We start from the raw sequence: 16,686 nt of genomic DNA on the forward strand, positions 1-16,686 counted from the left end.
GAGTAGTGCTCCACTGTGTGTAAATACCATGTTTTCTTTATGTAGCTATCTATTGCTGAATATATGTCATTTCCAAGATTTAGCTGTTGTTCATTGTGCTGCTATCAACTTGGGCATGCATGTAATGCTGTAATATAATGTCTTAATTACTTTTTACTTGCCCCTGAGACAAAGCACCTGATGCCCAAGTTGGGAAAGGAAAGGTTTGTTTCTTACAGTTTTTGGAGGTTTCAGTCCATACTCAGTTGACTCCAAGGCAGGCTGGTATAGCGGGGCTGTAGTTCATGGTGGCTGCAGACAGCAAGGCAGAAACCAGCAAGAGAAAGAGACATACCTTCTTCCTGCCATTACACCACATCCTGGCTCCACCCCCAGGCTGGTCAGCACTCACACCCCCAATCCAAGCACTAGACAGTGTACCAATCACAAATGCATAATGCAAATGCATGAGGCCCGGGAGCCACCAACATAAACCATGACATATAATGTCTTAATTCTTTCAAGAAGCTATCTAGAAGGTGAACAGCTGAATTAAATAGAATTTCTAGTCTTAGGCTTTTGAGGAATCTCCATGCTGATTTCCACACAAGTTATACTAATTCACATTGCCCCCAACAATGTAGAAGTACCCCATTTCCCTCTGCTGCCATACCTACATTTATCATTATTTGATTTCTTGATGGTAATCATTCTTTCTGGAGTTAGATAGGATCTCAGTGTTATTTTACTTTGCATTTCTGTAATTGCCAGAGTTGTTGCATTTTTTTGTTCATTGTCTATTTGTAGTTCTGAGAAGTGTCTGCTCATTTCAATTGCCCAATTTTGGGTTGGGTGAAATATTTATGTTTAAGTAATCTTCTCTTTCTGTTATGAGACACTCATATCAGAATTCAAATTTAGAGTTATTTAGTTGAGTGAATAAACCAGATATATATTGATAGGATTATTTCCAAAAGATGAGAAGTATAAAACAAAAGAGGCCTTTATTCTGAGAACATGGAGAGAGAGAACCAGCACCCCTGACCGCTGGAGTCTGGCTTTCTGTCTGGCGGACGCGAGGCGTCGGGGGGTATGTAAGTAGCCTCGGTTTGGGGTGGAACCTAAGGGGGCATCAGGTATGCATGGGTAGCCCATTGGTCCTAGGTTTGGCACCACAGGTAAGTTCCCAGGGGCGGGGAAGATGACTTCACAGGTAAATTCCTAGGGGTGGAGGAGATAGGAGCTTCCTGGTTCTGGTTGAGGCTTTTCTGGCTACAGAGTCCTGACTGGGCAAAAACCCTTTCATATATCAGTGTCATTAGGCTCATTAAGTGAAAGATCTAAGTTAATTATGAATGTATTTTAATATATTTTTCCATACTTAGAGAGTATTCAAAAGTGTAGCCCAATTTAAAAGCAAGTTGATATCACATCTTATGAGAAAATAATTTCAACTGAAGCAACAAACCTTAAAAAGTACTTCTTTGTCTTTAAGAAAAAAGTATAAAAACTTTTTAGAATAGTTTTTGCACAAAATATTCAACTTGCTGGAGTATATCATTATTTTTCCTGTAACTTCCTATGAGGATGCATAGCTTTTATCTTTCAGTGCTTTTGAAACACATTTTTTCTGGTTCTTACTTTGTAATGGTGCCTTTGCTTGGATTTTTTACTATACCCAACTGTCTTAGTTACTTTTTACTTGTGGCTGAGACAAAATACCTGAAGCCCAAAGTTGGGAAAGGAAAGGTTTATTTCTTACAGTTTTTTGGAGGTTTCAGTCCACACTCAGCTGGCTCCAAGGCAGGCAGGCATGTCTGGAATGCAGTTCATGGCGGCTACAAACAACAAGCAGGAACCAGCAAAGAGCAAGACACACCTTCTTCCTGCCATTACATTACTTCCTGCCCCCCCCCAGGTAGATGTAGCACTGACACCATCAATCCAAGCACTAGACAATGAACCAATCACAAATGCACAATGTAAATTCTTGAGGCCTGGGGGCCACAGACACAAACCATAACACCAACTAAAACGACCAACTATTTTCTAAGCCAACTGGGAAAAATAGGCATCAGAAGCAGTGAATTCAGGTGAATTCATTATTCCCTTGGCTTTGGTTTTTATCGATGCCTATTTATCTGTGTTTTTCTTTTCCAGTGCCTGGAGCCCTGCAAGGAACCAGGGGAGCTGAGGAAACACCAGTGTCAGAGCTTCTGTGAGGTAAGACAACATCGAATGAATTATATTCCTTCTTCCTGGAAGGCAAGACGTCACATTACTGTCCTCCCACCTTGCACCATGGTTATTCTACAGGCAGTTTTCTGTGCATTGTGAAAATGTTCCTGTCCTTGAGGAGAAGCAACTCTAATTTTTGCAAGTGGGGTTTCTCATCATTCATCTCTTTTGGGACTCCCCCATCCTGCGTAGAATGCTCACCCACTCTTACCTGTGTGTGGCCTCTTGCTTCACCTTTCCTGTCACTTAGAGCATAAAGGGAATGTAGTGTCCTGAAGGATCAGTGTCTGTAATCAGAAATGGTGAAGAGAGCAGGATGTACCCTCTGAGCTGTTTCCTATAGCTTGGTTTCTTCTAAAATATGGCTGGGAGGATGGGAGACAGGCACAGTGCCCTTTTCCAACTGTAGTGGTTGTGTTAGTTACTTTTTTCTTATTGCTTTTTATGGAAAATGGACTAAATATGGGAAGAAACTGCACAAGAGGGCATATGAGGTGCTTTATTGTACTGGTGGGCTTGACTGGGGTTTCTTTAAGAGTCCAAGCCCTGCCCAGTGGAGTTCTGATATGTTTATGGGGAAAGCAAGCAGGGAGGTACAAAGGTAGAATTGAAACACTGGCACAATATGACCGGAGGGTTGTGTGACATCTTGGGTTCCTAAGGGAGTTTAAATATTATAGGTTACATTGCAAGGCCATCAGCTATACAAAACATGGGTAGTGCAAGGGAAGAAATGTCCTGTTACATTTTAAGTTACATTGCAAGGCCATACAAAAACAGTAAGGTGGGTTACACAATTTCAAGTTACATTTTAAGATCATATGTTAGACAAGCTTACACAAAAGGGAAGGAAGTATTCTGTTATCAGACTTCTCTGGATTTGGGTACATCCATCTGGTCTTGGTGGGCAACCTTGGCAGACTCTCCTTGCAGGCTTTATTTAAAATTTTAATTTCACTTTTAGCTGAGCCAAAATACCTGGAGCCCAAAGTAAAGAGGGCAAGGTTTATTTAGCTCACAATTTGTGAAGGTTTTAGTCTGTAACCAGCTGAGTCCAATGCTGAGTGGCATGGCTGAAGGGCAACAGTTCCTGGTGGCAGAAGAAGGCAAAAGCAACAAGATCAAAAAGTTGGGGGACAACAAGCATCTTTTTTTCTCCTCTAACTCCATGCCCTCCTCTTGCATAGGCTCAGGATATTTACAAAATAAGGACTCTGACCTTCTGCTGAGTAGAAGTTAATTAAACTTCTAAACTTCTCAAGTTGACACAATGAATCAAACATCACAATATCCCAGGCTGTAAATAGCAAACTTAGGGCATGTCCTCTGCACCGTAGGATGTAGAGCTGCTAAGTCACTTAGTTAAGCTTCTAGACTTCTCAAATGGACACAACGTGTCAATCATTAAAATGGTCCTGAGGAAAAAGGAGATTCTGAAGTTTATTGAAGACCAACAGCAAACTCATTAGAAAGAGTTCAATATGGCAGAGAAAGATGCCCAGCTCCAGGTCTTGGAGAGCAAATCTAAAACTTACCCCTTGTCATCAGAATTAGAATATGGTATGGGCCATCTTTGGAGCGAACTGGGGACCATGTGGAAACTCTTCCAAGGGACTCAGGGATACATAGTGGTCTAGGCTTTCCCGTGTAGCACGTATTAGTGTGATGCTCTGTAGGGGAAATTTCACCTTGGAAGGTACGTGAATTCTGCCTTCTCAACACAGAATTGGCATCATACTGACTGCCTTGATATGTATTGTCAATTTGATCTTCTAATGGTAAATCCCCAAGCGCTGTGCCTGGGGAAAGCCAAGAAAGCATGTGGACACTCATCAAGTGGATGGGTGATAGGATCCTACAGGTGCCCCAGTGTTCTGGGTAACAGGGCTAGGCCAACCCTCTGTCTTCTGGCCTCTGTCTGCGGTCACCCAGGCTCTATTGTGGGTGGAATCCATTTCATCAACCACCCCAGAGGTCCTGCTGCTAGAGAGTTACTTCAAAGTGGTGTGAAAGTGCTTCTGAATTTCTCAAGTGATCACTCCTACTCTTCTGAATCTCAGCTTTATTTTGTCCTAATGGTTCTTTCTCAATGTTTTATGTCCGGCTAGGCTACTGATAATTTGAGCACTTTTATGCAGTGATGCTAGTCATCAAAACCACCTCCACCCTAAGCATTCCTGTCAGGGAAGTCTTCAGAAACAGTCTTTTTAATTTTGACAGCGTAAAGGCCTTGAATAATGCATAGGCCTCCTTGTAGATATTCAGGGTTATTCAGCTGATTACCCTGCAATTTACAACCCTGGATGAGCTAAAGACTTGGTGTTAAATCAAATAGGAAAATAACCTATGGTGCCTTTCTGAGGGCAACCCTTTTCAAGATACTGAGGAAGAGGCAGAACAGCAACCTAAGTTCTCTGCTGAGGCACTGACATCGGTGCTATCAAAACCCAGACTTTTCCAGGAGCCAATTCATTCACTTTGGTCTATCTTTGTATGAGTCACTTATCCCTGAGTAACAAATCACCCCAAAACTGTTTTGCATTTGCAGGAATACTATCTAAATAAAGTGATCTATAATAAAATGAATTTAATGAAGTTCATTTATTCCACATGTCTTTTTTGAATAACTATACCATGCCCAGCTGTTTGGTAGAAATATAAAAGTAAACAAATTAGAGGGAAAAAATTCCATGCCTACTTTAGGTTTGTTTATTGCTGATGGGAGAGAACTTTGATACTAACACAAACTGAAAAACTGACTCACAAGCCAGGCACGGTGGTACACACCTGTAATCCCAGCACTCAGGAAGCTGAGGCAGGAGGATTACTGTGCCTTTGAGATCAGCTTGGGCTACAAAGTAAATCCAAGGTCAGCCTGAACTGCGTAGCAAAAATTTGTCTGAAAAAACCAACCAACCAAACAAGCAAGCAAGCAAGCTGACTCACCATATGAATATAGAAAAATCACTTAGGAGTTTAAATTCATTTTCAAACCTAAGATTTATCCAACTTCATTTATAGTATTGTTATAGAATTATAGGGGCTGGGGATTTAGCTCAGTGATATAAGTGCCTGCCTGGCAAGTGCTAGGTTGTGAGTTAATTCCCCAGTACACTCCCCCCAAAATAATTAAATGATAATTGAGTGAACCATTCAAAAACTTAACAAATTATAACAAAACAATAAGTTGTTGATTTTGGGGGGGTTCCAAGAATCAAACTCATGACCTTGTGTTTGCCAGGCAGGTGTTTATGCCACTGAGCTATATCACAGGCCTCTTGAGATTGATGTTACTCCCAGAGTAACAGCTCTGGGAGGTACATGAATCCAATTCTGAATCTGAGATCCCACACCTGTCCTTTACCCATATGAACACTACCAGGCCACTGCATGCCTACTTTTAATGTGTATTTTATTGTGTACATAAGCCAAACATTTAAATGAACTAAAATATTTTCATAGACTCTTGCAGGTGAAAAAGGGCTGTAGCATTTGTTTTATAAGTTTGTTATTCCTAAATACCACTGACAATGGGTTTCTAATTTTACATGTGATTTCTCAGAAAGGGGACATGTTTGGAGGTCATTTGCTGCTTTTCTCTTTGGAAATCCCTAATGTAATCCTGGGTCTCTGTGACTGAACTTCTTAGGGAACAGTTCTAGGTCTTCTGAGCCAAGTCTGGCTGATTAAATGGGACTCAGATGTTTGTGATCTGCTCTGCTCCATCAGCAAAGTTTAACCAAGTCTTGAAAGGTAAGAAGCCCATCCCAGCTCTGCCAAGGATTTTGTGGTGCTGCCTTAGCCCAGCCCTGGAATACCCAAGCCTCTGTGCTTTCTTTCCATTGCTTTGATTGCTTTTCTGTCTTTGCCTGTTTTTCTGATTTCTATTTCTACCTTGCTGTCAATTCTGATGATTCTATAGCAACAGGCTAAATGCTGAAAAACTTTAGAGTGTTTTTCCTGCATTTTTTTTAGGACAGTCATTCACCAAGACAGACCTCCTCCAGCTCAGTCTATTTCATCCCAGAAGAGTGCCTCAAAAGAGTGTAATGTCACGAATCAGCTTTCACTGGGTAAAATTTCAGACCCCCAAAGGGACCGCAGGCTTGACAGTAGAAACCATTAGACTGTTAAATATGTCTGGCCTGATACATTTATGTGTAAGTTAGTCTGATCTTATTTGTCTTTCAAGGTGTGTGTTTGAAAATTAAAATCTATAGGACAAAACTGGCCCACTGCTTGTGCTTGCAGATAAAGTTTTATTGGCACACAACAACACTGGATGGTTGGTTAAATATGGTCTATGGTTGCCATTTTGGTAGGATGGCAGAGTTCAGTGGTATGACAGATCATATGGCCCTTAAAGCTGAAAACGTTAACTATTTCACATTTTACAGGAAGTTTCCTAGTCTAGGAAGAATAATCATCACAATTATTTTCATAAAATCTCCCCAGCCATGTGCAGTGTTATTTCCAGCACCCCTTGTAAACCTAAATAATTTTGCTTGGTTGTTTTTTCACAAAATAAATTTCCATAGATGTGTTAACAATAAAATAAAACCAGGGGTTGTATGTTTGGCTTCTTGAGTAATGATTTCTCTCTGTTTGATTTTCTGTAATGCAGTATCCGCTTTTGATATTTTCAGATGGATGTCACAGTTAGTAATGATGTTTCTGAAATGAAGATTTTAAGTGTTTTTATTAGAACAGGAATAAAACTAAAGTCTTTCAAGGGTCATTATATAAGAAACATCCTCATATATCATGATTTTGGGGTATAGCAGGTTACAGCAAATAGGTAAACAGGCAAATAGTTTAAAGTTTGTTGCTTAGTTTATTAAGTGACAGTAACTATGTTTCTTATCTTGAAAACAATAATGAACTATTCTTTACTATTCATATAATGTGTATTTTATGCATTTAAGCCTTTCTCATAATGATTAGATCTTAACTTACAAATGAAAATATTTTCTTTCTTAGTGGTGTGTAAAACAGGTTTACATATTATGAAAGATGGTGTTCTAGTGTTAGTTAAAGTCAGTCTGTGGACTATGATAGTCTTAGTTACTTTCCTTTTATAGCTAAGACAAAACATCTAACTCCCAGTGGTAAAGGGGGAAAGGTTTATTTAGCTCGCAGTTTGTAGAGGTTTCAGTCCATAATCAGTTAGCTCCAAGGCATGATGGCAGATGGCAGAGGGATAACTGTTCATGGTAGTAGAAGATACCAAGAGCAACAGGAATGGAGGAGGAGGAAGAAGAGGAGAAAGAAGCCTCTTTCTTTCCCTTATATTGTATGCAGGCGACCAACCCTAGGGTGAATATAGTGCTCACACCATCAATCCCAGCACTAGATAATGAAATAATCACAAACTCTAGATTCAGCCGCTTCTGAAAAGCCCACCCTCCATGATACGATGAGGCTTTGGGGAGTATCCAGACACAAACCATAACTATCTTTGATGAAGAAGCACCTCCCATCTTTGATTCTGATGTTTCTGACTTATACTCAGTCCTAAGTAGAAATTTAGTAGATGTCAATGTCAGAGGTACAAAGTAGGCATAGTATCATGGACAACAGCAACCTCATCTATTTTGAGGACCAATTAAGAATTAAAATATGAGTCGTTTTGGATCAGCATGTAGCCTGGGGTGTGTAGTCAGTATTAACATGTTGCCTACACAACTATTTATGCATTTCTTCAAGTGCTTTTGCTTCTCAAAATGTTTTTCAAGCTTGTTAAATTTCATTTCCATACTATTTTTTGGAAGAAAGGAGGGGTGTACCTATTAGGTAATGGACAAGATAGCTGATGCATAAGGAGAAAAGAAATTTATTAACCCCTGATGACATGGTTGGGGTAACAGAGGCATCAAATCTAAACTTCTGGTGGTCTGACATTTTTAAAAACTGTATTGTGTTCTCATCTTTTCCTCTATGGAACAACACACAGAATAGAAGATAACATTTATTTTCTTTCATCAAGAAATAAAAGATGAGCTTGTGTTTAAAGTTGTTGGCCCAACCACTCCTGCTTGAATATGCTTGCTCTTCCATGAGAAAAATATTTTAGTGATTCAGACTCATAACTAATTAGCAGTGCTTTGAGGGAGAAAAGGAAGGCAAATCTCTTTCCTCATAAAAGTTGCTCTTTAACTATGGAACAGTCCAGCTCTACCAAAAAGATGCTTGGGAAACTAAAAATGTGAAGATGTATCACTCTCCCTTGGGGCAGGTGGGCGGGGAGGACCTTATTATCTTTTCCTGCCTGCACAAGTGGTTTTATGTCTTAAAAATCCACCAAGTTAATTAAATGCATCTCTTTAGGCACTGAAGCAAAACCTTCAGCCTGGGAACATCTGTAAAATGGTAAAAGGCACTAAAAGAAGCTGACAAGATCTAAATATGAAATAATTTAATATGCTCCAGATGTGTGTGTGGAGAGAGGGGGAGGGAATCAGCACATAGAATTCAGTATGCAATGGTCAGAATATGCTCTCAGAGGGACAAACAGAGATGGACTTTGGTACTATTCTTTTTGAATGCAGGAATGTTCTTATAAAACTAACTCTGGCTACTACTTCATAGGATTTCCATAGGATCACCTCCACTGTTTTGAAAATAGTAAACTATCTATGGTTGATTAAATTAGAGCTCTCTATAAAATGTGGACTCCATCTTTAATCAAAATATTTTTTTACAGGGAAATGTCTTCGTGAGAATGTTAGAGTATGACTTTTGTGTATTTACTTTAGGGAGCTTGTTGATTATTTGGGGTATTAGAGTAGAACTTGGCATGGCAGGTCAGATGGGTTAGAAACACAGGATTTTCCATTTGTGTGTGCACTTTGAGCTCTTAGCAAATGAGAGGGGCTGGTTGCTCCACCCCAGGTGGTCCCTGGGGGAAATAGTCAACATTTATTTTGAAAGTGGATTTGGTGGAATTTGATGACAGTCAGATAGGAGGAATGGAAGGAAGAGAAGGATGAATCAAAGATGATGTCAGAATTTGGGTCCCAAACAGTTGTGAAAAGATACTTGGGATATTCTGAGATACAGAATATGTGACAGGCACAAATTTGGGAGGGTTAGTGGTGAAGGAGGACTGGGTTAGAAGCTTAACATTAAGCAGGTTGTGTTTGAGATTCCAATTAGACACCCTTGAGGGGTGTTCCACAGGCAAAGAGTTACATTTGTTTAAAGTTTAAGGGAGATTTCAGAACACCCAAGGCAGAGGGTTTTACAGTGCTAAAACTGGGAGGGTTGATAGAAGCAGATGTCCATGGGTTTGGGTGTGACTCACACCAACATAGAGGGTGTAACAAGGAGAGTGAGGCTATCAGCCCTAGAGGTAAGTAAGGTAGGAGGGAATCCAGGGCAGTGTGGAATTCCACAAACCAGATAATGAAGACGTGTCAAGAATGAAAGAATGATCATGTGTCTTCAGTTGTGCAAGACTTGACTTTTGGTCTTGGGGTTCTGCCACGGTGGAGGGCATTGTCCCCTTCCCTGGAGCAGTGGTGTGAAGTGATGGAAGGGCAGGTGTCTGCAAATGCCATCTGAAGGAATGGTAGGGCGTGTAAGTGTAGAGGAACATCATTTCCACCACCTCCACTGTTCGCAGTTAGATCCCTGCAGTCTAGAATGCCAGTTTGGTTTATGATTGAAACACAGTTTGCTTCAGTGGACCCATCATCTCAAGGCATTCTTAGTAACATCCACTAACAAAATGCATTAAGGAGGAGAAAGAAAGTGATACACCTAATGTGCTCACCATTCTTCACTTCTCTGGGGATTTTTAAATCTCTGAAATTCCTTACACACTGAATCATCTTTCCAAGACCCTGCAGCAAGACTCTGGAGTCTTGCTGACTCACTTTCCCTTGCAGAATGAGTGCAACTCTTCAGCCACCTAAGAGGAAGCTGAGCTAAATGTATGTGAAGATTACTCTAGTTGAACACAGAGAGTGTTGTCATAGGAAAGTGACTTCCCTCCTATACAGCTTTCAGATTTTCTTCAATGCATTTAAATTTTTAAAACTGACTCATGATATTTGCACATATTTATGGGATATGGTGGAATAATTTGATACATGCATATCATGTGTAATAACAAAATCAGGTTATCATTTCCATATCCTCATGCATTAATTATTTTTGTGTATTAGGATACTTTGGATTCTTGCAGTTATTTTGCACCCTTCTACTTATTTTGAAGAAATCTTAGATGGTTTAGATATGGTTACTTTATTATGCTACAGAAAGCCAGAACAAATTCCTCTTATTTAACTATTTTAATCCATCTTCGCTAACCTCTCTCCATCCCCCTTCCCTGGTTTTCTTCCAAATTCATATCATTCAGGACTAAGATTGATAATGTGCTTGAGAAACAAATTAATTGCTGCCACATCTAATGAACTAGTTTTTATAATTGAGTTTCCAAGCAAATTATAATTGCATTTGCAAGCATAAATTAGAAACATTTGAACTGAGAATTCTCTTCCTTACTTCATGCATACTTAATATTTACATAGTTTCTTTGAAAGATACAGTTGGTAGTTTGCCTTTTTAAAGATATGTCTTTAATTTTTACATGGTTTGTACCTGCTCATTTAAAACATCAACCCTGCAGATCAGAAACAAGATTAAAACACCAAATCGTAAGTGTATATTCTGCCCTCCAGAAATAGCTGCTGTTCAGCACGCAGAGAAATATTACTGTAGAAGAAATGAGACTGTTCTCCTTAGAAATGCCCACTTAACAGTGTACAGTGTACAGTGTTATGGAACACCAGGCTGTCCGCAGTCTTAACTGTAACTTAACATGAACGTGAAAATCAAAATATTAACAATCCCATGGTTGGCTTTGGGCTAGGATCCGGAAGCTTACATTTGGAGAGATTTCCCATCATTCCCTTGCTAATAAGATGGGCTCACTGTTCCTAATTTGTTTGCACATGCAGTGTGGTTTGTTCTGCACATCTGTTTTCCTTCTGGGAATTTGGAGCTTTGATACATGCCAGGCAGACGGTGCTAATGTGACTCATCCTCAGGAAAACACACACACACACAAATGAAAAACCTTGGAAAATGAGTTTCTAATGAACTTGTCTGTTGGCAAATTTCCTATGGGTTGTTATAGCTCATTAAGATCTACTCATCCTTGGTTTTTAGATCTTGGCCATATATTGGAATCACCTAAGGTGGCCCAAAAATAGCAATTTGAGGCTCAGCCTGGGCTGTTGAACAGGCAAGAGTTTGCATGCAGTGTCAGTTTTAGAATCTCCCCAGGTGATCTGAGTCGAGAAGCAGGTTGAATACTATGGGATTAACCCAATCCTCTTATTATTACTCTGAGACATGGTGGATCTTCAAAGACTACTGACTCTAATAGTTGCTTGGATTCTTCCTGATTTGTGCTTTTGGACATATGATGTCTCTGAGCCTTCTGATTTGTAAAATGAAAATGATATGGATGTTGGGAAGAATTGGGATGTAAAACGAGAAGAAGTGGAAAGCGTAGGGTCAGGACCTGGTAGATAATCAGAATCTGCCAGCTTGCCTATGATAGTTAAGATGATGATGATGATAGTGTTGGTGGTAGTGACAGATATGGTAATGTTACAATGTTTGTGATGATGGTGAAGGTTATGATGGTGATAATAATCATATTAGTCATTTTCCCATTGCTGGGGCCCCAACAGTGGAGGTAGGTTACTGGGGCCATGACCTGCAAGAGTGTATTCTTATCAATGTCTTCCTCCTCCTCTTTCTGCTTCCTGGTTGAGCAACTTCCCTCCACCATGGCCCACCTCTGTGCTATTACTGCTTTGGAACCATTGACCCTGCTGAAAACTGTGAGCATAATAAACCTCTTCTGCAAATGTGTTAGTGTTGGGTATTGTGTTTCAGTAACAGGAAAGTGACCAATATAGATATGATAGTATTCCTGTATATCATGGTTGTGATGAGTGTTATGGGGTGATGATATTGGTGGTGGTGATGCTGATGATGATGTAGTAATGGTGGTGGTGGTGGCAGTGATGGTGATGGTTATGTTGGTGATAGAATCATAGGGTTCATGGTGGTAGTGAGGATGGTGATGATGTGGATGGTGATCATGAAAAAAAGAGTGATAATGAAGCTGATGATGCACTGGTATTAATGGTGAGACTGACAATGATGGTGATGTCAGTGATGGTGAAGAGAAGGAGAATGTTGATGTTTTTGATAATGATGATAATATGGTGATGTTGGTGAGGATGCAAGAGGATGGTGATGTTGGTGAGGATGCAAGAGGATGGTGATGTTGAGGATGGTGGCCCTAAGACAGATGGAATGACGATGTTGAGGATAAGCATGCTGTTGCTGAAGTTTATGGTGGTGTTGTGGATTAAAAGCTGGTGGTCAACTTAACACCAGCGGAATTAAATCACCATGGTTGCAGAGCATAAGTTCTCCACCTGAGGAAAGTTGCCAGCATAAATAGAGATGTAGAGAATGAAAAGGGAGGCGTTGAAATGTTGAGGCACTGTGTAGTTTCCTATGTGTTGCTGTTTGAGCTGTTGATCTGCCTGGGGAAGCTCTGGTCCTTACATTGAGCTTTCTGGCTCTGGAGAGGAAGATGTGCCACTTAATCTCGAGGATGAACTCCTCACACTGGCTTCTTGACATGTACTCAACTGTGCTTATTGTCGGAGAAGTTCAGGGCCTCCATGTCGCTGAGGATGGCTGTGGTGCCTTTTAGGACAGCCCTGGTCTTTGTTGTTAGTGTGACTTCTCAGCTCCACTGTAGAACCCTTAACCTACCAGCCCAGCTCCTTCACCCTACTGGCATGTACTTTCTAGCTTCCATCCCTGACCTTTGGACCTTCTCAATGCAGATCCATAAAAGGGACTAGTGTGAGTCCTCCTTGTGGGCTCTAGATCTGCAGTTGGACTCATGGGAGGCATTGTCATGAGCTCTGGGTCTTCATCTGGACTCATTCAGGGCATTGCTGTGGGATGCAGGCCCTGGGCTGAATATTCTATGTCTTTGGTATTGTGGATAGATCTCCTGCACTTTGTGTTAACTCTGAGTGACCATCATAAAATAATATTATAAATTCCATGTCCTGATTCTAATTGTTCTCCGCACAACCCCTGACTACAACAGATGGCGACCATGAATATGGTGATGGTGGTGATAGTGATGAAGAGTAGCTGATGAGGAGAGGGTTGTGAGGGTAGTTACAGCAAAAATAATGACAAAAAGGTTGGTGATGATGGTGGTGTTGATAGTGAGGGTGCTAATGCTGGCTGTGGTAATGAAGATAGTATGCTCCTCTCAGGAAGTGATTAATTCAAGGTTGCTTTACTTAATGTCAGCAAGGAGGAAACTGAATCTTGCTTTGTCTCCTTCACTCAGGCTGTAATATTTCTACAGAATCCACACGTGGTGCAACTCTGTTGAACTGAACTAAAGTTTACTGTACTCCCAATGGCAGAGGATACACACACACACACACACACACACATAATATATATATATATATATATATATATATATATATATATATTTAAACAGCTTCAGGAAATTCATTGAATTTTCTGCTTTGTGTTCATCATCCTGTCATTGATACACCAATTATTTTACTCTATAATATCTTACATTGTGTATCATAGCAAAGAAGCAGATCTGTACTACTATAGAATCTTTTCCTTTAAACTCTTGAGAGATGTTACCTACCATTGATAGTACTTCTTTTTCTTTTTAATCACCTGTCACAGTCAGGTAAAATTATTAATTTAACTCTTTTTTTTCTTAGTGGCGTTTAACATGTTTCTCAAGTTAGGTGCTAAAAAAGCATTTTAGTTCTCGGATACTTAGAGATGAGACCTAGCTAGTCATTCTCTCTGTCTCTGTCTCTGTCTCTTTGTCTCTGTCTCTGTCTCTGTCTGTCTGTCTCTCCCTCTCTCTCTCTCTCTCTCTCTCTCTATCTATCTATCTATATATATGTATTTGCACAGGATCCAGAGTATCCCAAAGATATTTGGCTTTATCTAGCCTTTCTTTCAATGTGTAGTGGCATTCATTTTTATCTCATGGAAAATACATGGCCTTTGAATAAAATTGTGGCATAGTAAGGGCAGAAAATCACACAAATATTGATAACTATAGGAACCAGATTTTTCCAAATAATAATTATAGTAAAAACTTGGCCAAACGTTCTCATTTATATGAGTTTTGAAATTATTCATGTGACTAATATTGTAGTCAACCATTTCTTAGTTGACCAGATATAACTATAAAAGCAAGAAATATTATAGCTGCATAATTTATAAAAAAGCAAGAAATAATGTTTAGTATATCTATCTATATTAGCCAATCTGTCAGTGCCATCCTGTTCCTCTTTATTGTGAAATAACTCACTTTACTCACACTGATTTGATTAACACTTTTCCTCATACATTGCACTCCTATTAACAAACATCTGAGTAATTAACTTGAAATAGGATCAGAAAATTTACATTTTTAAAGGTCAGTAGTTATTTTTCCAGAAACCAAATCATGCTTGTTCACCAGATTTCCCCCTGGCCACTAGGAGACTAATTTACACATTTTTTAGAATCTTAATTTTCTCTGACCTGCATACATTTTTCTCCATGTTCCACCCACCCAGTATATTCTCATTAAGCAATGATTAAAAACAAGAGGATATCACAATTCTCCAATATATATTTTTTCAACCCAGACCAAGTCAGTTACCCAAGAAAACTGATAAAGAACATAAAAATTTGCTTTGGATACATGTAATCAATATGATTGTCATGCCAAATTCACATCATTTTCAAATGAGGTTCATTTAGCTAAAAGCCAGAGCCTATTTTCCCACACATTCTTACAGGATTCTCCCCATATGCAGATTCCAGGCCTGGCCTTCAAAGTAGCATGCTGAAATCCAGCGGTCAGTGCTACTGGGGAAGAAGCAGAGACCAACTTATGCCCAACTTATGCCCTTGTACAGTTTTTGTCAGAAGAATAGAACTGGGACATATGAAACGTTTTGAACTTGTAGCTGTGAGAAGAGGAAAAATGACGCAGGTTCCTGAACTCTGTGTTTGGGTGTCAGTTAGGCCTGGTGGTGCTTGGCTGAGTTCCTTGTGTAAATTGTTTGTGTAATATTCATAATGTTGGTTGTAGTATTTCAAGATTGTGTACCAGTCAAGAAAGCTTTAAATGCATAAGCATGATTTCCTTGGTCTTCAATATCATACCAGAAATCATGTATGAACTCGTATAAAAAGCAGAACAGTATTAAATGTGGCCCCCTCCAGCTGGACTATCTAAATTATTCAGCTAATTATGATCACCTTATTCTTATTCTGACTGACAATAAATATGTCTATCTGTTTTAGGCTACGGCTTCTGTATTGATTGGGTTGTGTGTGTGTGTGTGTGTGTGTGTGTGTGTGTGTGTGTGTGTGAGGGGGGGGGAGGAAGGGAGAGAGAGAGAGAGAAAGAAAGAGAGAGAAAGAGAGAGAGAGAAATTATTTATTTATTTATTTGGTCTTTTTGAGACAGGGTTTTCCTAAGCAGTTCAGGCTGACCTTGGACACACTTTGTAGTCCACACTGGCCTCAAACTCGTAGCAATCCTCCTGCCCTAGACTCCATATTTTATTTCTATTTTTAAGTTTTGTAGTACTGAGCATTGAACCCAAGTCAGCTCTATCAGCTCCTTAAGCTGTGACAGTGAAGACATTTATCTGTTTTCTGGTCTCTCATGGTTCAAGGCAAGGTCATAGGCATCTACATAAAGAACATAAAATCTGGGGGCTGGGGATTTAGCTCAGCGGCATAAGCACCTGCCTTGCAAGTGCATGGTCCTGAGTTCGATCCCCGGTACCTGGGGGGGGGGGGCACACAATATCTTTGCAAACAATAAACTGAATCTGTTACCAGATTCTTTAAAAAGATTTATGAGAAAGTTTGTTTATTGATTAAAAATAGGACTGTTCATGCGTACAGGTGTGAAAATACATTAAAATACTGGGATACATTAAACAGACTCATATTCTGTTTTAATATGTGAACAGGTTTAAATTGAGTGATTTGAATTATAGCACGATGTGAACTGAGTTACTATCATTTCCAAGTTAGCAAACCGGAAACACTTGTGGGATATAATAACAGGGTTTTATGCTTGGAGATCTCAGCCTGGGTGTTGGGGGCCAGGGATTTTGGTGGCTAAGTATTTCTTTCAGTATATGAAGTATATACATTTTATTGGAAGAGGAAAATTGGCAAGCACTACATAATTGTTATGGATCTGTTTGGCAGACTTTCTGGGTTACTTATTTAGATTTGGATTTAAATTTAAAAAGTCAGTGAAGTAAAACACATCTAGCCACTACCAGCAAAATGAACTGTGACATAGCTCAAGAGAAAGAAAGCCTTGAAAGTTGATGATGCTTTAAATGTGTATAA

At 39.7% G+C, this 16,686-nt stretch overlaps 1 protein-coding gene across 3 annotated transcripts in view; it reads left to right on the forward strand.

Annotated features, from left to right (window-relative positions):
- Anos1 (anosmin 1) overlaps positions 1–16,686 on the forward strand; it is a 212,665-nt gene that overhangs the window by 121,966 nt on the left and 74,013 nt on the right. For all 3 annotated transcript variants that reach the window (XM_063243026.1, XM_063243024.1, XM_063243025.1), the window contains exon 3: positions 2,140–2,202. In XM_063243026.1, coding sequence (XP_063099096.1) covers positions 2,140–2,202 — 63 coding nt within the window. The remainder of the gene's footprint in view (positions 1–2,139; positions 2,203–16,686) is intronic.

This window comes from Cavia porcellus, unplaced genomic scaffold (assembly GCF_034190915.1).
Source record: "Cavia porcellus strain 051 isolate PalLab524CR breed Dunkin Hartley unplaced genomic scaffold, mCavPor4.1 scaffold_33, whole genome shotgun sequence".
Lineage (NCBI taxonomy): Eukaryota > Metazoa > Chordata > Mammalia > Rodentia > Caviidae > Cavia > Cavia porcellus.